Below are 25235 nucleotides of genomic sequence, written 5' to 3'. Positions count from 1 at the left end.
AAACAATTTCAGGTCATGGATCTTTGTAGATCCTGAGTGTCTACTAATCTAGCCTCAGGACTCTGTCTTTATGTTGCTAAGTTTCTAAACTTAAATCAGCCATGATACTATGACTTAATCAATTAGTGAGCCAGTGGTTTTCAGCCTTGGAGGCACATTGTAATCACCGGTGGGGGTTTACAAATGCTGCTGCCTGGGCTCCAGCTCCCTAGAGATTCTGTTGTAATTAGGTTGTGGTGATCGTTCTGAGCATAATTTATATAGGCCTTTTTAGGATAGATTATGAGACAACTTTTTAGCTTGCAAATTTTATCCAAAGTAGCCACATTTCCAAAATTTTAATGCTATTATTGACTATTATGGGCCAGTAGCTAGTTTTCTTGAAACCTTCAGCCTGAACCAATTGCTAATGATCCCATAAATACTTTTGATACAGTGCCTTCAGTGGAACTTCTGTGCCTGGGCACTGTACTCCTTGAAAAAAAGATCCATATCTTAGTAATCTTTACATCTCTACTGCTTAGTTCAGTGTTTTACTCATGCTTACAGAATAAATAGCTAAATTAGTGCCTTGAGGGGGAGTGGAGATTAACCTAAACTAGCTTACAAAGTTGACAAAAATATAGTATTCTGTGTTTGAAAGTACGGTACCTTTTTCTCTAAAAATTTTTTAAAATCTTTTAAAGAATGCTATTTGACAGAACTGCTGATATAAAAGACATAAAAATTATCAGTCCAGAAAACCAATTAAACTGAAATTCGATGTCCGTGGAGCCAGTGGTTCAGTGTAGCAAGTGGATTCTCTGTGTCCAGTATACTATGTCTGGACCAGTATAATAAGCAGCAAGTGTGATGGGCAAGTTATAACACTATTTTTTCTTGGAAACTAATAGATTAAAGAAAACATCTACTAGTTTTTGTTTTAAGATTTTTAAAATTTATTTATTTATTCATGAGAGTCACAGAGAGAAAGAGAGAGAGGCAGAGACACAGGCAGAGGAGGAACAGGCTCCATGCAGGGACCCTGATGTGGGACTCAATCCCAGGACTCTAGGATCATGCCCTGGGCCGAAGGCAGGTGCCAAACCACTTAGCCACCTAGGGATCCCCACATCTACTAGTTTTGAGTCAGGTTCAGTTTTCCTCATCTTTCTAAAGTTATTCGCACAGAAAGACTGCAACAGGAGAAGGACAAGTAGCCAGTCTGACCAATGCATGCATGAAATTCACAAGCTGTCCCATTATTTTTCATCCCATCTCCTGCTTCAGGAGAGGTAAATAATTTACTTCATAATTGTATTCTAAGTAGAAAAGAAAGGGAAGGGAAGGGCAACAGATGGGAAATGAAGGATGATTCTAAAAACAAATTATGAATATCTGTTTAAAAGATGAGATGGAGGGCAGCCCAGGTGGCTCAGTGGTTTAACACCACCTTCGGCTCAGGGCCTGATCCTGGAGACCTGGGATCAAGTTCCGCATTGGGCTCCCTGCAGGGAGCCTACTTCTCCCTCTGCCCGTGTCTCTGCCTCTCTCTCTCTGTGTCTCATGAATAAATAAATAAAATCTTAAAAAAACAAAACACAAAACAGATGAGATGGAAAGTGGTAATATAAATTCCTTACTTTTACTATTAGAGCTTTTGCTCTTTTCAGTATATGCTAGTATGGAAGTAAGGATTAATTGCTTCTGTCTAGTGGTAAGATTATTTTCAGGTTTTCCAACTCAGGACTCAAATCATGTACTTACTAGACAGCAAGGCCATCTCACTGTACTCTGGATCTAGTTTTACTCCAGGTTGTCCATCTGAATTTCTTCATATATCTAATTTTTTCTTTATGGAAATATGAGCCATAAAACTATAGGACAACATTCTGGTGATCTTTGTCACAGAATGTGAATTACACTGCCTTTTCTATGACCATAAAGGAGTAATAATAGAAATAATAGTTGCCATTTCCTGGGATCTCCCTCTGCCAGTCACGACATGAAGCCAGAAGTTCCAAAACCTTATTTTTTTATGTGTCTCATTAAGTTTTTCACAGCACCCCCAGGCCACAGTTCTGTTTCTTAAATAATTAGGTCTAAATGTTAAATATGTCTGTCATAACAACCCCAGTGGCTATTTGAAAAAATGATGCAGGTAAATGGAACATAATCTATTTCTTTCATAAATAACCAGTTACTTACTAATGTGATATTAATGTACATGTTGAGCATTGAGCAGCTTTTCAAACCTTAGAATCAGACTGGACAGCTCCACCCTCATTTCCTGTTGATTTTAGAGTGGTACTTGCTTTTTGTCACAGCAAGTACTGAAAACACAGCATTACAAAGATATGGTACCATTAAAGGAATCTAATGTGAAAACTCTGAACTACCTCAAGCTCATAGTTTGAGCTAGGCAGCATCTGTTGAGTATCTCTGTGTTTCTTTCGATTTAAAATCTCCTGCAGCTCTTATGGGAGTTTGTTGACATGTCCTGGAGCATTTCAGCCTAAGGAGATGTGGTCATAGACATCCTTTATTTCATTTAATTCTGTGGATTATGCTTTCATCTCCATTTCACAGATGTGCAAACTGAGGCTTAGAGAGACAGAATAACTGGTCTAATGATGTAATCTAACCATTTTATTTTTTTCACTTTAATGATTATTATTTTGCTGTGAGAGTGGTGGTGATTATTTTGGGAGTTAGGGAATGAAGAGCAAAAATAAGGGAATGCAAGTAGAAGTTAAGAGTGAAATTGGTAGCATTTTCTAATGAGGGAAGTGTTAAACTTGCTGTGTTTTTGCCTACAAACTATTAATATATTAGGGAACATGATTTGATTTAGAGTTAGGTCATTAAAACAAAGTTGCTGTGCTGAGCCAAGTTAAATGTCAGGTTCTGAAATTTTGGATAACAAGTATAGTAGGTGGTGATGACAAGCACTGTGCATAGTTTTTTTTTTTTTTTTTTTTTTTCCTTAATTGCCAAATGCTGGCAGTCCGCATGCTTACCCTTTAGATAAGTTGCAGTATCCTATCTCTTTTTAAGAAAAATTTCAAGTTGAGGGAAGAAGTGACTTTTTATAGTTGACCTTTTCTGCACAGAATGATGAAATTTAGACTTGTTATATATCACTTTGTGTTAGGGTTGCAAAAATGCATTTTCATTTTGTAAGTAATTTTTGGAATGTTCTATTTGATAGAAAAAGTAAACAGCAACTTAAATATCTATGCTTAAAAAGAAAAAATTTAGCCTAACCTTTTACTCCTGGGCCAGAGAGCGGGATTAGCTTGTTAATATAGGGCCAAAGTAGTAGTTCCTGAGTGATTTCCTTTCTCTACCACTTAACTTTGCTATGAGAAAATAAAAGGTGAAGCACAGTGTGTCTCTTATTGAACAGTGAACCCCCATTATGTGACTTTTATTATGTAACTTCAGGTTTACCAGATGTTCTAACTTGTCTTATAACTAGTACAAATCCATAATAGAGTTTTTCTTCTGATCATGATGTTATAACAGGAACTGGGTTTACCCTTTTACTTTACATAACAACAAAACAACTAGAATGAAGCAGTTTTCAGACATGAACAACAAGCAGGTGGCATGAGACACTGATCCTTGAGGGAGGGGAAACAAAGAAGTGAGCCTTATGATTGCTCTAGCAGATCACTCTGCTTACTACCTTGAGTACTTCCAGGCTGCAGTAGCAGTGAGATGCGCCCAAAGAAAGCCTGGCAGTCTCCTGAGTTGAGGAGACAGAGTAAGGAATTTGTGGAAGCCAAGTCAATGAGAATTCTCAGGGCTAGTACCGAAGAGGAGGTAGCTGCACAGTTTTAAAGATGTGCTGAGGGTTCCACTTGAGATTTCAGCTGAGCACTGAAACTGTCCAAGGCAAGGAAAGAACCAGCAAAAAGGAGCAGTAAGAAATATTCCTGGACCTCACCCAGGGCTGGAAATAGTTAAGCTGTTAACAGCTTCCAGAATGAAAAAATATTATAGTACTCTGGGAACTCAGTTGAATATTCAGAAGGGTATATTGCTTCAGTAGTGGGGCAGAGTAGCTCTAGACTAAAGGCTTCTGTGGTCCTATCTGACAAAGCTTAAAAGCAAGACCTAAAGGGATCAAGCTGTTTCCAAATAACCTAATTTCTAAAAATCTTCACTGTACCCTAGAACAAAGTTTAAGAATATAGGAATACAAAATAGATATCCATATATCCAGCATTTGACTCTGTAAAATTCACAATGTCTGGCATTCAATTAAAAATTGCCATACATGGAAAGAAACAAGAAAACACACCCCATAATGAGGAGAAAAGTCAATCTGTAAACACAGATGTTAAAATTAATAAACAAGGAGGGGCACCTGGGTAGCTCAGTGCGTTAAGTATCTGACTCTTGATTTCGGCTCAGGTCATGATTTCGGCTCTGCCCTGAACATGGAGTTAGATTCTCTCTCCCTTTCCTCTGCCCCTCCCACACATGCTCTCTCTTTAAAAAAAATCAATAACAGTTATTGAAAATATACTTCATATTTCTAAGAAGTAGAGGAGAGAATAAACATGTTAAAGAGAGACATGAGGGGTACCTGGGTGACACTGTCAGTTGGGTGTCTGCCTTCTGCCTAGTGGTGATCTCAGGGTCCTGGGATCAATTCCTGTGTCAGACTCTGCTCAGCAGGAATCTGCTTCTCCCTCTCACTCTCCCTCTGTTCTCTCTCTGACTCTCAGATAAATCTTAAAAAGACAAAAATGTGAAAGACCTAAACCAAATAGAAATGAAAATAATTATCTGAAATGAAAAAAAATACACTGATAGGGATTAGTAGATTAGACACTGCAAAATAAATGATTGTGAATTTGAAGACATAATAATAGAAAGTATTCAAAATGAAACACAGAGAAAAGACTAAAATTGATAAACAGAGCCATCAATGGCCTGGGCAGCAACTTTATATGGCTTATATATGTGTAATTGGAATCCTAGAAGAAGGGGATTGAAGCAGAAAAATTTTTGAAGAAATAACAGCTGATGTTTTCCAAATTTGGTGAAAACTATAAATCCATAGATCCAAGAAGCTAAGTGAACCCCAAGCAGAAGAAACATGACACAAACTACACCTAGATACTTTATCAAATTGCTTAAAACCAGTGATATGGAGAGAAATCTTAAAAACAGGCCAAGAAAAAAGACATAACCTACTGAAGAAAGAAGACATGAGATGAATAATGATAGACTGTTCTTCAGAAACAATCCAAGCCAGTGGATGTGGAACAACATCTTGAAAGTACTGAAAGAAGAAGAAAATAAAACTGTACACCCAGGTTTCTGTGCCCAACCACAATTAAGATGATGTAAAGACTTTTTCAGATACCCCAAAGCTGAAAAAATATGAGCCAATTATGTGGGTAGCAGTTTAAATAGTATAGCTTTTCTTTGCATCTAGTACCAACATGTTCAACAATGGTGATAAAGTCTGACTCAGTGAAATTTTATCACTTAGTTACCATACAAAGTTAAACATAAGTTAGTTAAACATAAGAAGGAGGGTGGACTAGTGCATTTGGGGTTAGTCTTGTAATTCGAGTGCCAAAAGGAGACAGAACTTAAAAATTGAATACTGTACTTTTATTGGTGACAGATTATATCTGCTTGAGTTTTTTAATGGTTGTAAATAAGAATTTGTGTTTTTATCTTTTTCTACTAAAACAGAGTTTGCAAGGGTAAGCCATCGTTGTTCCTCTTGTTGTATTACATGATATAAGCAGGTGCTCACATTGGAGTGCATTTCACAGCCACTGAACTAGTCACATTCTTGTGAGTAAATGTGGCATTTGGGGAGATGAATTAACATGTTGGTCAGTTGGACACTTTTTAATCACTCTTTTAGTTTAGGTTGAAAGATATGCTCTTTAAATTTCTGGATGATTTTGAAATAAGAAAAGGAAGGGAAAGAAAAGGAAGGAAAAAAATATTTTGGGTTAAATTGTAGGCTTAAACATTATATATTACTATGTATTGAATGTTATATTTATTAAAATCTTCATTTCCATTTTATCATAGTTTTTATATAACATTATATATAAAGTGTGTTTACTTATATAAACTAGGTCTTACCAATAAATATTTATTATGAGTTGTGTTTCCTTCTGCTTACTAGTAGACCATAGGATGCTGTAGTCTTTTGAGTACCTTACTGAAATGTAGATACACAAAGTCTTTTAATCCTATGAACTTTGTGTGAAGTATAGGAAGAATGAATCTTATAATTAAGTAAATTCCTAGCTAATTGTACATTAGTGCTCATTAGTGATCTGTGCTTGGTCCACATTGGGTCTAGTCTTTGGCTTATTTTGTTGGATGAGTTCATCATTCTCTTGGAGAATAGGTGGAAAGTATAGTTTACCAGACTTGTAGATGTTGCAAAGCTGTGTGGGACTGATACAGAGCTGGGTAGAATAATACTTATGTTGGATGACACAATTGAAATCTAAGGGAATGGATTGGAACACACAAAATGAACATGAACTTTCTGTTGCACTGGATCAAATTGAGTTTTGTATCCTTTCCTGATTCAAATGCTGTGGCTGTAGGGGTTTCATATGCAATTTGCATTGGGCTGTTGATTAGCAAAATAAGGTAGAAATTACTATCATTGTCTAGGTTTCCATGATACCCCAATCTGTATGGTGGCTACACAGTACAGAAAGGTTGGAATAGATACTGGGTTTATAGTCACATCGATCTCTGCACTCCCTCAAACCTGCTCTTCCTTATCTTAGTGGATTGCAATCCATCCTGCCTTGTTGTTTAAACCAGAAGAATCATTCTCTACATTTCCTTCTCTCCAACTTCACACGTTCAATCTACTACCATGTCCAGTATACTCAACCTTCTAATTTCACTGAGAATCCATGCGATTCACCATTTAGCTGGTTCTACCACTGCCAAGCCACTATAGTCCCTTTCATGGACCATTACTATAGCCTCCTTAACTGATCTCCTTGTTTCCACTCCTCTTACCCACTGTCCAGTCTCTTTAAAAACAATTTAGATGATTATTATTTCCCTGATTAAAACCTTTTTGTGGTTGACCACTGACTTAAAATCCAAGCTCTTTAAAATGATCTGCATTAAATCATTGAGTCCCTGCCTCCCTCTTCAGTCTTAGATTATTTTGCCTCTTGGTTTTTGTGTCCCAGCCACTTCGGCCTTCTTTTAGTTCTGAATGTACCAAATTATTTCTGATCTCAGAGCCTTCACATATGCTGTTTCTTCTATTCGATATTTATTTAAAAAAATACATTTACTCATGCATGTAGAAAAATACAGAAATCATAAATGTAGAATGTGATGAATTATTAGAGTGAACATATGCATGTTACCACTGCCAGGTTGAGAAATAAACATTACTGGCTTTCTAGAAGATACCCTCACATTCTTCCCCAATTATTATCTCAACCATGATTTGCAGAGATATTCACTGCCTGATTTCATACAATCACAGATTAGTTTTATCTGGTTTTTAACCTAATGTAAATGGAATCATTCAATATGTATTCCGTTGGATCTGGCTTCTTTCTCTCAATGTTCTATATGAGAGATTATCTATGTTGTAGCATGTTGCAGTAGTTTTCATTGTCAAGTAGTATTCCATTGTATAATTTTTCCAGTATTTGTTCTGTTGACATTTATTTCTAATTTTGTCTGTTATGAATGACACTAGTATGACATGCTTATCCGTGTCTTTTGGTGCATATATGTACACATTTCTGTTGGATATATTTTTAGGAATGGAATTTCTGGGTCATAGAGTATTTGTATGTTGCCTGGAATGTTTTTATTATTATTATTATTATTATTATTATTATTATTATTATTATTTGTTTGGAATGTTTTTACCTCCACTCTTCATTTGGCTAGCTTTCTGTTTATTCTTCAGGTTTCCTTGTAAAGGTCACTTCTGCAGGCAGGCTTATCCTAACCGTTGCTCTTCCCCTAACAATTTTAAATGAGTTCCTCCTGTTGTAGTCTTATTGGAACTCCATCATAGTACTTACTACCACTTAGAATTTTGCATTTGTGTAGTTATATAATGGCTATCTTCCCAATGGAAAGTATTAGAACACTGACTTTTTTTATTTGTAGAACTTTGCTAGAGTGCTGGTACATAGTAAGCATTCAGTAGACTGGTTACATGAATGAGTGAAAGGTTATTATTATTTTGAAATGTTGTCAAGATTGGGATTTGCAGTTTATACAGAACATTAATTTGGATAGTTTAATGTCTTTCAGCTGGAATTTTAATTATTTAATTATACAAAGAGAACCTTTTCCTTTTAAAATAATTTTTGTTTTAATGTATGGTAAAATGGAAAGTGGCTTTACTGCCAGGTAGTTATATGATCTTGAATGAATCATCTAAACTCTTAGTGTTTTTTCCTTTTGAAAATGAGTAGCTTGTTTTGCATGATCTCCAGGATCCTTTGACTAGAGGCTCTCTCATTCTACACCAAAGTGCTACCTGTATGCAAATAAGCTGACCACAAACTGCAGTGCATGCAACCACAGGCAAATTGTGATTCTAGGAAGAGCATGCTAATTTGTAATCTTGTTTTCACATTCTTAATGACTTTTTTTAGTTTGGTCTTATCAGCTGAAGAAAGTCTACTGCCCAACTGGAAGGTTTGAGTCACAGTAGAATGTTGACATTGGGTAGCAGGACCTTCATTAGGTAGCTTTAATTGTTTAATTTGAATTATTGTAATTCTAAGAAGTCAGAGAAATTTTCCTATAAACTTAATCCTCAATACCATTTAAATTTAAAATAAATGACTTTGTAATTATCTTGTGATCTTAGGTAATAAGTTAATTTTGTTTCTTTCTGTTCAGATGGTAGAGTTAGCAATGCAGGTCTGATCACCAGTTATTCTCTGTTTAGTAAGCCTCTGTTTTAGAGTCACACTCATGAAAATCAAGAAATAGGGATATGATTATGTTTTCATCTGACTTTCTATAGATGATGTTATGCTTCATTATTTGCTTAACATTCTAATTTGAGAAGAGAAGGTGTGATACCAATAATGCTGAATAATGTCAGTTATGTCGTATGATATAATCCTACAAAAGCAAGCCACTCCAGCAAAGGAGGGTGCTGAGCAATGTGCTAGAGGACAATTAGTATGTTAAATTTTGATGAAGACCAATTGATACATGTATACTTTTGAGTGTTTTCTGTAGTCTATAAATAGATCACCTCTTCAGCTTCTATTTTCATTACTTTCTGTTGCTTCAGTAGGAAACATAGGTTAGGCCTCCTTGCTGTCCTGAATTTGTTCAGTTAAAAGAACTTTGAAAGCAGTACAGAGCTAAAACAGCTGAGTGAGTTAAGTCACTTGAATAAAGGTGTTGGATGTCACTACCTCATGGCTTAGTATAGTTTTCAGTATTCCTCAACCTCTCCTGTGATGAGCCAGGGCCAGCTTGTTATTCTCCAAGACTGTTTTCAAGAGAGGAGGATACTAAAGCTAAGTTATTTAAGATGAATGTAAGGAAAACATTTATGGCGGAGTACAGCATTATTTACCCTTCCTGGGGTCTCCATTCTGGAATCGCTGAGTTTTCCTTCCCAATTTATTATATATTTATCATTTGATGATTATATGATGGCCTTAGAGTGGGCTATGGGGTCATTTTTTTTTAATATTTTATTTACTTTTTTATTTGAGAGAGAGCATGTGTACCTGTGTATAGGAGGGGGGTAGAGGAAGAGGGAGAGAGAGAGAATCTCAAGCAGACTCCACACTGAGTGTGTAGGTGGACATGGGGCTCTATCCCACGACCCTGAGATCATGATCTGAGCTGAAATCAAGAGTTGGTTGCCTAACCACCACCCAGACACCCGCTACGGGTCTTTCTAAAGGCAGTAGGACTTACGGCTTCCTTTCAAGTTCTAAAAGTCCAGATGCCCATTGAGCTTTTGATTAGTATACCTTTGGTTGAAGGTAATTGGAGGAAAGTACCTCTCAGATTACTTAGAATTCCAGTAGCCCCTGCTCTCACTGACTGGCCAGAGTTATCTTGCCTTCTCTTCTTTCTGAACTTATCCAGCATGCCAAAGAATGTTGTCAGAATAAGTTTTTTTTATCATTTTATTTTGGGAAGTCTCAAACATGCATCAAAAAAGGGAGACTAATGTCATTGTACTCCATGTATCTGTCACCCAACCTCCATGATTATCAACTCATGGACACTTGTGTTTATCTATATCCCTATCTACTAGTTCCCCCTCCCTATTTATTTTAAAGTGAATACCAGATGTCATGTAATTTCATCTATAAATATTCTTATGAGAATAAATGTTGGGTAGCCTCGGTGGCTCAGCGGTTTGGTGCCTGCATTCGGCCCAGGGCATGATCCTGGAGCCCGGGATCAAGTTCCACATTGGGCTCCCTGCATGGAGCCTGCTTCTCCTCTGCCTGTGTCTCTGCCTCTCTTGCTGTGTCTCTCATGAATAAATAAATAAAATCTTTTTTTTTTAAAGAATAAATGTTTATGGCACATATTTTCTTTTGTTTTAAATTCTATTCTGTGCCTCTCTTGCTGTGTCTCTCATGAATAAATAAATAAAATCTTTTTTTTTAAAAGAGAATAAATGTTTATGGCACATATTTTCTTTTGTTTTAAATTCTATTCTATGATCTTATTCGTATTCACATACTTACTAGGATTAAAATCAGAAGACTTTCAGATGATCAGTTCTATAGAGGTGTGGATATATTGTAAAATAGCCCCATGTTCTCCGGAACTGCATGTTCGCATTAGATGGTAAATTAAGAAAAAATTGAAAGCGTAAGTGAAAGGCAGTGTTGGGTGTGACAAGGGAAAAAGAGCTTTTCTCTTTAAGATAAGCCTTAGAGGAAGTTGGGTACTGTTGAACCCTGAGGTATTCCAGTAGTAACTTGGGGAGTCAGGCCCTGCCTTACTTTACATGTTGAACAGATGAGCCAGAGAAGTCCAGCTCTACCTGAGTTGAGCTGCTACGGGTCTTGATGGTGGTTAGAAATAAGTAACTTTTAAAAAGAAAGGTTTGTTTTTCCTAGCATCCTGTTTGCTTAACAACATCAACATAAACAGGAGAAAAAAAATACAGAGCAGTCTGTTCCCCTGATTGAAAACCCAGTAGATACCTTGAAAGACAGCCCCAGGGGCAAGGAGGAACCTGAACCTCCGTATCACCACACCTGCTGAACTCTCATTCCTTTCATTCTTTCACTCTGTTTTCCTTGGGGCTCTCCATACATCCTACCATTCCATAAACTCCACTAGTTTAAGCTCTGGTTAGAAATCATTTAACAAGGCCTGTGTTGCCCACTGCCAACCTCACACCCCCAGAGACATCCACCATAGATAGACATCATATTGGAAAATTTCCAGACGTCACTGTGAGGAAAAGTCAGACTTTAGAGCATTCAGATGCTATTGGTAGTAAGGTTAAATGTTTATCTTTTTCTATATTATTTAAAAACTCACAGCACATTCCCTTCTGTGCTATAACCTCTTAATTTGTTTTGGTCTATTAGATGAATACTTAACAATCGCAGTGTTCAGTGTCTCTGGTTAGGTTGGTATTGTGTTGAGATAAAAAGAAATGAGGGGCACCTGGGCACTCAGGTGGTTAAGCAACTGACCCTTTGATTTCAGCTTAGGTCATGGTATCAGGGTCATGAGATGGAGCCCCTGTTCTGGGCTCCCCATTCAGTGAGGAGTCTGTTTGAGATTCCCCCCCCCCCCCCCCCCGTTCTCTCCTTCTGCTCTTCTCCCCATTTGCGTGCTTACGTGCTCTCTCTCTCTCTCTCTCATTCTCATAAGTAAGTAAATAAATCCTTTTTAAAAAATGAGGCCATTTCTGTTGCTGTTCGTATACAGGGAATGAGGTATAAAATAACGAGAAGGAAGATTTACTTCCGGCATGATCAAGGAAAGCATTTGAGTTAGGTATTGAAGGATGGGTAATATTTGGAAACAGAGAGATGACTAAACCGTGTTCCAGATGGAAAGAACACTGTGAACAAAGGGAAAACAATGTGGAGCACACAGAAGGAGCCACCCATTATTCATTTTTTATTCATTTTGGCTGCAGTGTAGGATGCCAGGGGAAAGTATGAGGAAAAAGGAAAGATGGGGATGAGAGAGTGAAAATTGGTACATTTTGTGTTTTATCTAAAGGTTATACACAGTATTTTAAAGTACTATGGCTTTTTAATTTAAGTAATCTCTTTGTAGTGGAAGATTCCCAAACTATTTTCAAGAATTAAAAGTTACCAGAGAAATAGAACAATAATTTAATTAAGTCTCTCCCTCTTACATCATGTACTTCTATTTCATGGAGTTTCATAAAATAAGAGAATTCTTTCCCCATTAAAAAAATGTTTGGGGAGGAGGTAACATGATACTCTAAGCATTTATCTTAGTGCTTTGTAGAGATAAAAGCTTCTTAATTTAGGAATGTGCATGTGTTTAAATTTTATTTTTGATGGTTGCATTTCATTTTTTTTTTTAATTTGAAGCATTGTCAAAGATACAGAAAAGCTGAAGTTCAGTACAAAGAACTTTTCTCTGATTTATTGGAGAATATTGCTGACATAATAATGTTCAGTCACCCACAAATACTGTTACTTATTTCCTAGAAAGAATTGCTCCTTCATAACTACAATATAACCATAAAAAAGTTAACATTGTACATCTGTCTAATCCTCAGACTCCATTCAAGTTCACCAACTGTCCCAACGACTCATAGTAAAACCATCCAGTTTAGATTTATCATTTTATTTGTTGGCCTCCCTCTTTATTCCCTTTTAAATCTGGAAAAGTTCTTCAGTCTTTGATGTTTACGGCCTTGAAACTTCTGAAGATGAAGGCCAGTTGTTTTGTAGAATGTACCTCACTTTGAGTTTGTCTCATGGTTCCTTGTGCTCAGATTCGGGTGATATGTCCTGGCAGGAATATTACAGAAGTGGTGCTGTGTCCTTTCCATTATATCCTGTCAGGGGGCACACAGTTTTGACTTGTCCCATTACTGTTGGTATTTATTCTGATTATTTGATTTAGGTGGTCTCTGGCAGACTCCTTGTATAAAAAGTGTTTTGAGGCAAGGTACTTCGAGAACATGTAAACTTCCCCATGACTCATCACACTTTCAGTTGATGGGCTTATTCAGTGGGTTGTAATCTGTTAACTATTTTAATTTGTTTTGATGCTTCAGATTGTTCCAGATTTCTCTAGTAGACGCCCCTTGAGGCTGGTTTCTTATTTCTGTGACATTTCTCCATTATTCTTTGAGTATTCCTGTTGTGACACAAGAATATGTTCCAGGCTCCTCTTGTCTCTGCCTTTGCCCTAGAATAGCCATTTTTCCAAGGAATCCTTAATAGTGGACAGTGGTATTAGAAAGCAAAGTCTGGGTGCTAGGTGTGGCCATTGCTATTGGAGTACTGCTGATCTCAGGCCCTGTCAATGGATAGAACTAAGGAGAATGTGTAATTATGTGTGAATATGTATATATATAGTTATACACACTCATTTATATCTATGTCTGTCCATCTGTCTATCTAGAAAACTAGGAGTTCACATTGGTAACTCTAATTCCTATCAACACTGCAGTGCCCATTCTAGTTTTCTCTCCTTCCATATTTGTACGCTCATTCACTGACAGTGAGGAACCTGGTTCCCATTATCCTGATCATTCCCCTTATGATCAACCACTTTCCTGTTGCCACTGAAGCTGCCTCCACCGTGTGGGTGCCTTCCTCAGCCTACAGGGCCTCCAGCACCCTGCCCTGGGCTTCCCTTCAGTGCACCCTGCCCTCCCCACCCTGCCCAAGCTTCAACCTGCCATACCAGGCCTCTCCCAACATCCCTGGGTGGGCACCACCCTCCTCACCCTACTGAGACTTGTCTTATCCCAGGCTGTCCTCCCCCCAAATGAGTGCCCTCTCTCCCTGCCTCTGGCTTCAAATCCATGCACAGAGCCATTGTTCTTACTCTGCTTGGGCTCTGACAACCTGCAAAAGACCTCCCTCAATTCTACCCCAAACCTCTGAAGCGTATATGGAAGAATAGGAAAACATCTACAGTCCTTTACATAAAAAAATGTTTAGGAAGAAAACACTATGTTCTCTTAGGGAATTGAAAGTGTCTGGAATTAAAATTGCATATGGCTCTGAAATTTCATTTACAAATTCATTTGACATAATATCTTTGAACTCCTACTGAGCGCCGGGCACTGAGCTCTGCCACTGGGGATAGAGCAGTGAGCTAGGCCAAATCCCTTCCTTCCGGGGATCCCTGGGTGGCTCAGCGGTTCAGCGCCTGTCTTCGGCCCAGGGTATGATCCTGGGGTCCCGGGATCGAGTCCCACGTCAGACTCCCTGCATGGAGCCTGCTTCTCCCTCTGCCTGTGTTTCTGCCTCTGTGTGTGTGTGTGTCTCTTATGAATAAATAAATAAAATCCTAAAAAAAAATCCCTTCCTTCTGAAGCTGCATTCTTTGGGGCTGTTTAAGAGGTTATCAGTTTGTTAATAACAAATTGATCACCTCTCTAACCCCGTTTCCTCATGTCAGATGGAAATAGTCGTAATTTTGCTGATGGGATTCTTGTGAAAATTAAATAATATGTGTTACTGTCATAATCATCACAGAAACAATATACAGATACTTCAACTGCAGCATCATTTATCACTCTAAAACTTATTTTAAAATTTCATTTAATAAAAAAAATAAAAAATAAAAAATAAAATTTCATTTAATAGTTTGAGGAGAAAGCAAAACATTCCTGGGAAATAAAGTGATATCTGCTCTTCAAATTATTTTTCCTTTCCTTAAGCATACTTTTATCTAGGAATAGGCACTTTAGTTTAAATTGTATGCCTGTGTGTGTGTGTCCTGTTTCCTGAGTCTTAGAATATAATATAAAAGTGTAAATAAGCAGCATGACATTTGTTGGCAATGTTTGAATCAGATGACAGTTTAATAGGTTTTCATGGGGCCTGAGAGACACAACATATTCATATATTTGGAGCACAGTCAATGAAAAGATAATTATTATACATGACTAGAAGAGTGACCATGTACCAGAAGAGTCAGGCACAAGAGATTAGGGTAAATATCTGGTAATATCTATATTACTATATTAGTGATGGTATTTAAATACATAGAGCATGTATGCTCTAAAACTAACATTTGCCCTGGAAGCCATGCCTTCTGTCATCAGAGATGTAACAAGTCTCTAACGTTTGCTTTAATGTATATGTGGTACTCTTAATGAGGCAGTATTTAGGGATAGGATCCTGATTTACTTTATAAAATATAATTAAAATTAATGTGACATTTTATATTTGTGTCATTTGTCATTTAATGTTAGGAGTAACAGTTACTTAAGCATATGTTGTAATAAGGAGAAGAAGAACTCTGGGAATGCAGAAGGAAATACAAATCCTCATAACTTTAATGGCTGGGTGAAATCTTACTCTCTAATTTTGTATAGGCAGCTTTGATAAAGGTAAAGACCTCACTGAATAATGAGCATGCTAGAGAATTATGACAGTATCAGCTAATTGAGTGATTAATTGAGTAATTTAGTTTTTGCCTGTGCTGCCAGCTAGCAGAGCACAACTCATTCCAAGGCAGAAGTGGGTTAACTAGGAAGAAGGCTTATGAGTAGATAGTCCAAAAAGAGGTGTATCGGGCAAGGAAGATGAGATTGATGAAGTTTTGGAATACAGGTGAAGTTTGGTGGGGTGAGGTCCGGAGCCAACGACCAGGAAAGAATTCTTGAGACGTCTTTGGTGCAAAATGGTGGGGTTTTTTGTTTGTTTGTTTGAAGATTTTATTTATTCATTCATGAGAGACACACAGAGAGAGAGAGAGGCAGAGACAGGCGTTCCAAATGGTGGTTTTATTAAAGCACGGGGACAGGACCTGTGGGCCGGAAGAGCTGCTGCCCCGGCTTGTGAGGAGTGACTGATCATATACCTGAGAGTTGGGAGGGGCATACTGTCCAAGGAATTCTGGAAGCAAGGTTTCCAGAATCTTGAAGGGCCTAGCTATTGTTGGGAAAAGGTCTTTTATTACCATCTAATAAAACCTTAGTCATGAGACCCTTCAGAGGTATATCGGTGTGCCATGTGCTTGGGGGATGATTGCCAATATGTATCTTGGGGGGGGGTGTTTAGAGATAAAGGAGGTTTCTAAAGGAATTTTTATATGTTAAAGTAGACTTACAGGATCCTGGGGGTCGGGCTAAGATTGCCTTCTGCCCTCAGCAAAGTATTAACATCCATTGAGGCAGTTGAGTCAGTAGAGGAATGTCCCTCTACCTGCTTCAAGACTTTTCAGTGTGCTGCCCTGGGCTTGTGCTTTGTCCTCAGATAGTCCTCTGTTCCCTCATCATTTCCCCCCCTGAACAATTAGAACCCTGGAGAAGAGCTTGGGGGCAAAGGAAAAGTTCTCTAATACAAAGTACTAAGGAATATTAGGCAAAGTAGTAGGCTGAGAAGATAGCCCTTTTGTTGGCTGTAAATAAAGATTGACAAGTTGGAAGGCATTAAGGATCTGATAATATGCTTTCCTTTTCTTTTCTTTAAGATTTTATGTGTTTATTAGAGGGAGAGAAAGAACACAAACCAGGGATAGGGGCAGAGGGAGATGGAGAAGCAGGCTCCCCACTGAGCAGGGAGAAGAGTGGAGCTCTACTCTGGGCTTGATCCCAGGACCCTGAGATCCTGATCTAGGCAAAGGCAGACGCTTAACCTACTGAGCCGTCCAGGGGCCCCATAACATACTTTTCTAATGTGGAACACATACTGTTGCCAAACTGTATTATAATTCTGTATTGTAGATGAATGAGGAAAGGAGAAAGGGGTCAGGCACAAGAGATTAGGGTAAATAAGGAATGAACCAGTCAGTCAGGAGGTGAGTTGGGGAGTGTGGAATAGAGAGTGGAAGGGGAGAACAGTAAAGAAGGAAAGAAATAGAAGAGAAAGGACAGAATGAGAAAGAGGATCACACCTTTCTGGATTTGTAGACTTTAGAATTATTTGGAATTGTCCATTGAGTTACAAATTATGGCTTAAATTTCTTCGGGTGTTTTTGGTAAATTTTTTAATATTTGCTAAGAACTGGGAAGAGTTTTCCTTTAAAGTTTCAGGATTTGTTTTTGTTTTTCAACAGAGTAACCATAACACCTGACCTAGGGATATTATTCTGTGGATTGTATTCATCAGCAAGATAACATTAACTTGATAGCAGAAGAAATGAATCAAGACAAAGGTGCAACTGAAGATATCCGTTCCTCTGCTAAACTCTGCAGTCAAGCGTTGCTGTTAGCTTTTATCATTTAAACATTTGTCATCTTCTATGTTTCAAGCACTATTCTAAATGTCAGGGATAAAAGGATGCATAGGACAACATTATTGCCTTCAAGGATTGGGCTGGTTAATGGGAAAGAGAAGTGATGGGTCTATATAAAATGTTTTGACAACATGAAGAGGGAGCTCTGTGAAAGAAGTGTGCCTGTAGAGGTTAGAGAAAGGTTTCCAGAAAGTAACTTTGTGTGATGTTTACATAAGGTGGTCAGGTAGAGCCTTGTAGACAGAAAGCTAGATTGCTGTGCAAAGGTGCAGGAATGTAAAAGAGTGCTTTGGGGGCAATTAGGGACAGTTTAATGTGATGAGAGCATAGAAGGGGGGGCGGAAGGAGGGGGAAAGTAATTGAAAAATGAAGCAGAAAGAGGAGGTTGAGGCCACATTCTGAAAGATTGCTGGTGAAGGAGTTGGATGTTGTCTACTAGAGGTGTGATAACACAGGGCAGTGCTGGTAGTAGACATGGGCAAACAGGTGAGTGGGACAGAGAAGATTCAAAAACAATCTCCAAATAAATAAAATCTTTTAAAAAAAGGGGGGGGAATGCCTGGGTGGCTCAGTCAGTGGTTGAGCGTGTGCCTTCGCCTCAGGGTGTGATCCCAGAGGTCCGGGATCGAGTCCCGCATCCGGCGCCCTGCGTGGAGCCTGCTTCTCTCTCTCTGCCTCTCTCTGTGTGTCTCTCATGAATAAATAAATAAAATCTTTAAAAACAAAAAAGTCTCCAAAACATGAGTATTATTTAGGGCAGTACTTCAGATCATTGGGAGAGGCTGGATTTATTCATCAGTGGTGCTGGAAAAATTTGTTGACTCTTTGAGAAGGACAATTAAGTTACTAGCTGAGGAAATATTTTATTTGATATATTTATATTAAGAATATCAGGTTTAGGGATGCCTGGGTGGCTCAGTAGGTTAAGCATCTGACTCCTGATCCCAGTTCAGGTCTAGATCTCCAAGTCATGAATTCAAGCCCTGCATTGGGCTCCACACTGTGCATGGAGCCTACTTAAAAAAAAAAAAAAAAAAATATATATATATATATATATATACACACACACACACACACACACATATATATGTATATATATATATGTATGTATGTTGTATTTAGATTTTTGTTTGAAACTCTGGCTTTATAACTAAATAACCCTGGAACTTTTTTTGTAGCATCTGCAGAAAAAGAGGCAATCAAGGGTACATACTCCAAAGTACTGGATGCATATGGACTTTTAGGTGTTTTACGATTAAATCTTGGTAAGTTTATTATTCAGTATAATTAATAATCTTTTTTATCTCTATTAATTCTAAGGATTTGAGAGATTGCTTATATATCATTTCATATTCCATATTTGAGCTAAAAGCATGGTAACATCTTTTAAACCCTAATTATGCTAATCTTGGGAAAATGTCAGTTGAAAAGGCATGTGACATACTCAAGCTGTTGTGATTTTAAGTTTCAGAGACATTATCCTATATGAACACTTTAAGATTGGTATCAGTTGTTAAAAGAGAAAATCAGGGCATTGTCTTTTTTTGTTTGTTCCAGTGCTTTAAAAAAAGACATCTTAGAACCACACTGATTGCTCTGGTTTATAGTAGAAAGGACATCTGCTTTGTATTTAAAAGGTCACAGCTTGAGTCCATCCCTGCCACTTAATGTCACCGCAGGCTGCAGAGTAACCCTTGTGACTGCGTAGCTGGAAGTGTGGCCCAAGGCCTGGTACCAGTCTGTGAACCATTTTGTTATTGGTATGTGATGAGATAAGGAGCTTGCACCATCATGCAAATCAACACATGGCTCCCTTGGTTGATAGAGTCTTACTATGCAAAAAAAGTCAGCTAAACTGAACAGTGAATTTAGTGAGGTAATTGATTTCCATTCTGGAACATGCACCTTTCTCACTGTGACAGTCCATGGGCCAAACTTTGAGGAGGACTGGTGTAAAGTGGAGATTTGTCATTTGTTATGAATCTATCACATGTAAAGCACTGTGCCTAGGTGCTTAGCTAATACTGCCTCAGGTAACCCTCACAGTCCAGTGAGGTTTATTTTAATCCTGGTTTGTGAGGGAGTGTATCTCAGGTTGGTTCTGTTAGCACACTAAAGTTGGTCTAGATAATAAGTGGCAGAGCCAAGATTCAGGGCCACTTCTGCCTGTCAAAGTACACCACCACTGAATTTCGCCTTCATGCTAATTTCATGGGATTTTTGCCAAAATTAGTGAAAATATCTATGAAAGTTTTTGTAAACCAAATTGCTTTATAAATTGTTATCAAGGGCTTTCTGTTCATATGTCGACAACAGCAGCTCACATTTATATTTTTTCCATTTCTTTGAACTGTGCTATTTACAAAGAGCTCCCACATTTATTGTCTTATGTGGATTTCCTGACAAACATAAAGGAAAGATGGGGAAGATAACATATAGATTATTTTTTTACTTGATAAATTTTTTAATATCAGATTAATCAAAGGAATAATTTCATCAATGTGAGATTATTCTGTTAATGTTTAAATGGTTCATGGATCTAAATGTGTTTAATCAAGGATTTTTTTCAACTTTTGCAAAAATCCAGTTGTAAATGTAAACATGTCCATGTCAGTTTAAAATAAGCATGCTGTCAGATTTTAAAAGTTGGAAACATGACAAGAAAGTTGGAGGAAATTTTGAATAACTTGAAAAATATTGGGAATTCAGGGACTTTTCATCCGATGAATTCTTTGGTTTTTGCAGGTGATACCATGTTACATTATCTGGTTTTAGTCACTGGATGTATGTCTGTTGGAAAAATTCAAGAATCTGAAGTTTTCCGAGTTACTTCTACTGAATTCATATCACTACGAATTGATTCTTCAGAAGAGGATCGCATTTCAGAAGTGCGAAAAGTTTTGAATTCAGGAAACTTTTATTTTGCATGGTCTGCATCTGGAATCAGTTTAGATCTAAGTCTTAATGCACATCGTAGCATGCAAGAACACACAACTGATAATAGATTTTTCTGGTGAGTTTGTGTTAACGTTTTTTCCCTTGGTAATCATGTGCTTGCTGTGCAATAGTTTGGTGATTTGGTGCATAGTGTGTTCATCAGTTATTTCCAAAGATAGCAAGGATGGGCATTGCTGATTGAGCACCCCACTGTCTCCTGCTCCAGAATCCTCAGCAGAGCATAGCAGGCAGCCAGTGTCAGCTTATTGAAGTTCCCATGTGACATGCAACCCATTTGCTCTGCCCAATCTAAACTGACCTTTCGTTTCTGAAATATATTTAAGATATTTATTTTAAAATTAAGAATGAATTAGTTGTAATCAAGTTGTGATACTCATATTTACTGTTCATAGTTTTGAGATCTTGTTTCTGGCAGTACTGTTTTTCTTTTTTCTTTTTCTTTTTTTTTTTAGTACTGTTTTTCTAAGACAGCATTGCCTCATTTTTTTTTTTAATTTTTTATTTATTTATGATAGTCACAGAGAGAGAGAGAGAGAGAGAGAGGCAGAGACACAGGCAGAGGGAGAAGCTGGCTCCATGCACCGGGAGTCTGATGTGGGATTCGATCCCGGGTCTCCACGATCGTGCCCTGGGCCAAAGGCAGGCGCCAAACCGCTGCGCCACCCAGGGATCCCCTCATTTTTAATTTAAAGGTAATAGGTGCATAATCTTGATTTAAGAGCAATGGACTGTGAAGAAGTGATATGCTAGGATAAAGGTTAGTACTATAATAAAGTAAGACTTAAGTAGGTAATGGATATTTCATGATTATGCATAAACTGTACTATAGTATGCACAAAGGTAAGCACATGTAACTATAATTAGTGCTGCTTTATTGGAGCTGACCAGTTTTCTAGGATATTGCTTCTCTTGTCCACAGTCAGCATTGCTGTGGGCATTTTCCCCTAACATCATGTAGCAATTATATTTCATTATGTTTGCACGTTCTAAGACCGCAGTCCAGGACTCTCTGCCCTTGGGTCTCCCTCAGTAGGTCAGATTCAAGGTGTTCTGGATATTTTCTTTTCCTCCCACTTGCACCATCTACCTATAGTCCTTGAGTGGCCCGTTTAGTCTGACCTATCTGTCTTGGGTGTCAGAGGGCTCAAAGTCAACAAAACCTTAGGATAAGAAACAAACTTTAGAGGAAGCTTTTTAGCTAATGTGCAAGTTTTTTTTGGCCCAGCATAGTAATACAGAGGAGAAACGAGGCAGAATGAAAAAAAGACTCCAGCATCCTAGAGACTTGGAACCTCACAAAGGAGGAGACAATGAAGGGCTGGGAAGGAATGGTTAATAGGGCAATTAAGTGGGCCTAGAGGTCAGCCCCACACTTTTTCTGATGGAAGAGACATGGAAATCCCTGAAAAGTTAAGGTGGCGCAGATGGGCAGGGCAGCTGCCCTGACTTTTTTCTCCCCACTCTGGTCATTCTAACCCCAAATATCTTAGATTAAGAGATAAAAATTTTCTTGCCAATAATTAGAAGTTTAAGCAGGTGTGGATGCATTGGCTCCAATGATCAGCAGTTAAGCACATTTGCTAAGTTTAACCAGTAGGAGTAATTTATTTATTTATTTCATTTACTTAAGGGTGGAGGTGGCAACAGTTTACCTAACAGACTGAAGGGGTTTATTGAATAGGAGACAGGTTGAACAAAAGGGAGACTAAAACACCAAAAATGAGTTTTGGTAATTTTACGCTTTCTACAATTTTTCCAAGGATTGGCATTCTTGAGCTTCACCTTGCATAGAAAAATGAAAGCTTTATGAATGTATTATGCATACTCTTGTAGCTTAGTAGAAATATTTTCCAGGATACAGCCAAGTAAGTTTTGTTTCCAGAGTCACAAACACCTATCACAAAAACTCCACTCATTTATTCCTTTGGAGATTTGAAGCTGCGGCCAGTTGAGAGTTGTTTATGAATTTAAATAGAATTAAGACAGCAATTCATTGACAGCAAAGAGAAATGAAAACTGATGGTAGAGAGAGAAACTACCTGAACAAATACATAGGATCCCACTTGTATTTAAATGGAGACAGGTATATTGCTTATACCTCTGCCATGACATGGGACTCTCTATGGTATCTGGACATACTGGATCACAGTCATTTGAACTTCACCTCAGATCAGTATAGGCAATAGTAGAGTATGGAGGCTTATGTCATATTTTGAAAATACTTAATGGCCATTGGATTGAGTGTTAGTCTAATAGTAATCTCACCATTCACTTACGTAGATGGTTTATCAGAACTGCACATGCCCACCAGCTGTCTTATCTCTACCATCACCTATACCCTGAGGAGGAGGGCTGGGCAGCTGCTGGTCTAGCAGTAGTGCTGTGTATTAATGAGACTAAGACAGCGAGATAGTGCAGAGTACTTAAGAAAAATTTCTACCTAAAACAGGGGAGTTTTAAAACTTGAGAACCAAGCTTCAGTATTATAGAAAATTCACTTTTATGAGACTCCTGGTTCTCTGAAAAGCCAGCCAGTAAGTTTTTCTGCATAACAATATATTTCCTTTGGTGATAAATTGGTCAGGATATTCCATATGCATTCTTTGGAGGGCTAGAGTCCAGTATAGAGCCCAGAAGAGGCAGTCAGCAGGATCAGAAGGTAGCCAACCTGGCAGGATTCCAGCCCCTATCCCTGCTTTAGCCATAGTGACTCAGCTCTGGTGAGTTTCCTACTCATTGGGCTTCTGTATGTTTATTTTAATAAAACTTTTTGCTCTGAAAAAATTTGAAAACGAGGCCCCCACTAAACCATTCAGAGTAATGGAAAAATCTAGACATGTATTAATATGGTAGCTACTAGTTCAGTTGGCTATTTAGAGCCTTATTAAAGTCAAACGTTAAGAGTAGAGCTTTATAAAGTGGGGTGGGAGTATTTGTATGAAATCCTTTTTTGGGGGAAAGTTAGGTTATATATACATTATATGAAAAGACAACAGAATGGAGCACAGATACTAAAAATATAAAAGATATGTTTCTTTTCTTTGAACCATAGATCATATGCCGGAGGATCACATTTTATAGCCTCATCTTTTGATTCCTAGCATGGTAAATGTAAATGAATTGACTTATTTGTAGGGCCTTTTAATTGAATGACATTAAATTAATGTTTCAGGAGCACTGTTTTAAAACTTATGCTGTGTTATCTGGTACTCAGTAAGCTAATGAGTTATTTTTTTTTCTGCTAGGAATCAGTCTTTGCATTTGCATCTCAAGCACTATGGTGTGAATTGTGATGACTGGTTATTACGCCTCATGTGTGGGGGAGTAGAAATCAGAACAATTTATGCTGCTCATAAGCAGGCAAAGGCTTGCCTCATTTCCAGACTCAGCTGTGAACGAGCTGGGACCAGGTTTAATGTCCGAGGAACAAATGATGATGGTCACGTTGCTAATTTTGTAGAAACAGAACAGGTACATGGTGTTTTATATTGCTTGATTCATGTATTAGAAGAGAGGCTCAGAAAATAATAGATCCATAGATTTCTACTGGATTCAAAACTCCTTTTCACATCTGTAATGTCATTTTGTGGTTGTTCTTGGCTGCTTACTAGCCTTAAGAAAGACTTCCCTAAGACAAACTTATTTATAAACAAACTTCGGTATGACTCTTCAAATGAGTAACAAGATTTTTACTAATTAGCATGATGTCAGTGCTATACGTTTTGGTATTGAATTTAAAAATCCTCAATTAGAGAGCTAGATAATTTAATAAAATGTTTTCTTGTGTGAAATTAAATAAAAAATAAATAAATAAAAAAAATTAAATCAAGCCCAGCTCTTAAAGGTAGATATATATACCAACTAAAAGTAAGTTATGACATTTGCAGTCAGAGAAAGACAGATACCATATGATTTCACTCATATGTGGGATTTAAGAAACAAAACAAAAAAAGAAACAAACAAACAAAAGTACTCTTAAATACAGAGAACAAATTGGTGGTTGCCAGAGGGGAGGTGGGGGAGTGGGGATGGATGAAATAGATGAAGGAGATTAAGAGTACACTTATCTTGATGAGCACTAAGAAATGTATAGAATTGTTCAATCATTATATCATATGCCTGAGACTAATATAACACTGTTCATTATATTTGAATTAAAAACATTTTTTTTGGCTCTGAAACTATATTATTGTACATTCAGGCCTCCCCCCAGCCCAACTCAGTACTTTTTTTTTTTTTTTTTTAATTTTTATTTATTTATGATAGTCACAGAGAGAGAGAGGCAGAGACACAGGCAGAGGGAGAAGCAGGCTCCATGCACCGGGAGCCCGATGTGGGATTCGATCCCGGGTCTCCAGGATCGCGCCCTGGGCCAAAGGCAGGCGCCAAACCGCTGCGCCACCCAGGGATCCCCCAACTCAGTACTTCAAATTAGTTTTAGAAAATATAAAAAGCTAAAGAAAAAAAATAAATATAAAAGTATGTGTGTAAAATATTGAGATTCAGAAGGCATTCTAAAAGTGATTTTTATGCTTATATTTTTACTATTTTTTTGGTTAATTTATGGAAAAACTATCACTAGTTAAGAGAAAAATCACACTTATTTGGTGGCCTTTTCTGGATATTTTGTTAGGACAATTAGATGTGAGTTGGTTATAAGATAAAACTAGCATGCAAGAGATGTTAGTATATTTGTCTTTGTAATGTAGAGGTAGTAACTTTGTGGAAATATTTTATATGTTATTTTTCTCTGTAGGTTGTATACTTAGATGACTCTGTTTCTTCTTTCATACAAATCCGGGGATCCGTTCCTTTGTTCTGGGAGCAACCAGGGTTGCAGGTATCTGTACAACATTGTTTTGTCTTGTGTTTTCTCTTGA

General features: G+C 37.7%; 1 protein-coding gene across 1 annotated transcript in view; it reads left to right on the top strand.

Annotated features, from left to right (window-relative positions):
- SYNJ1 (synaptojanin 1) overlaps window positions 1-25235 on the top strand; it is a 91021-nt gene that overhangs the window by 4563 nt on the left and 61223 nt on the right. Inside the window, 4 exon segments of the mRNA NM_001290105.1 lie at window positions 18576-18662; window positions 20143-20410; window positions 23601-23826; window positions 25112-25195. Coding sequence (NP_001277034.1) covers window positions 18576-18662; window positions 20143-20410; window positions 23601-23826; window positions 25112-25195 — 665 coding nt within the window.

This window comes from Canis lupus, chromosome 31, assembly GCF_011100685.1.
Source record: "Canis lupus familiaris isolate Mischka breed German Shepherd chromosome 31, alternate assembly UU_Cfam_GSD_1.0, whole genome shotgun sequence".
In the NCBI taxonomy this organism is placed as follows: domain Eukaryota; kingdom Metazoa; phylum Chordata; class Mammalia; order Carnivora; family Canidae; genus Canis; species Canis lupus.
This window is presented reverse-complemented; position numbering and strand designations above follow the sequence as displayed.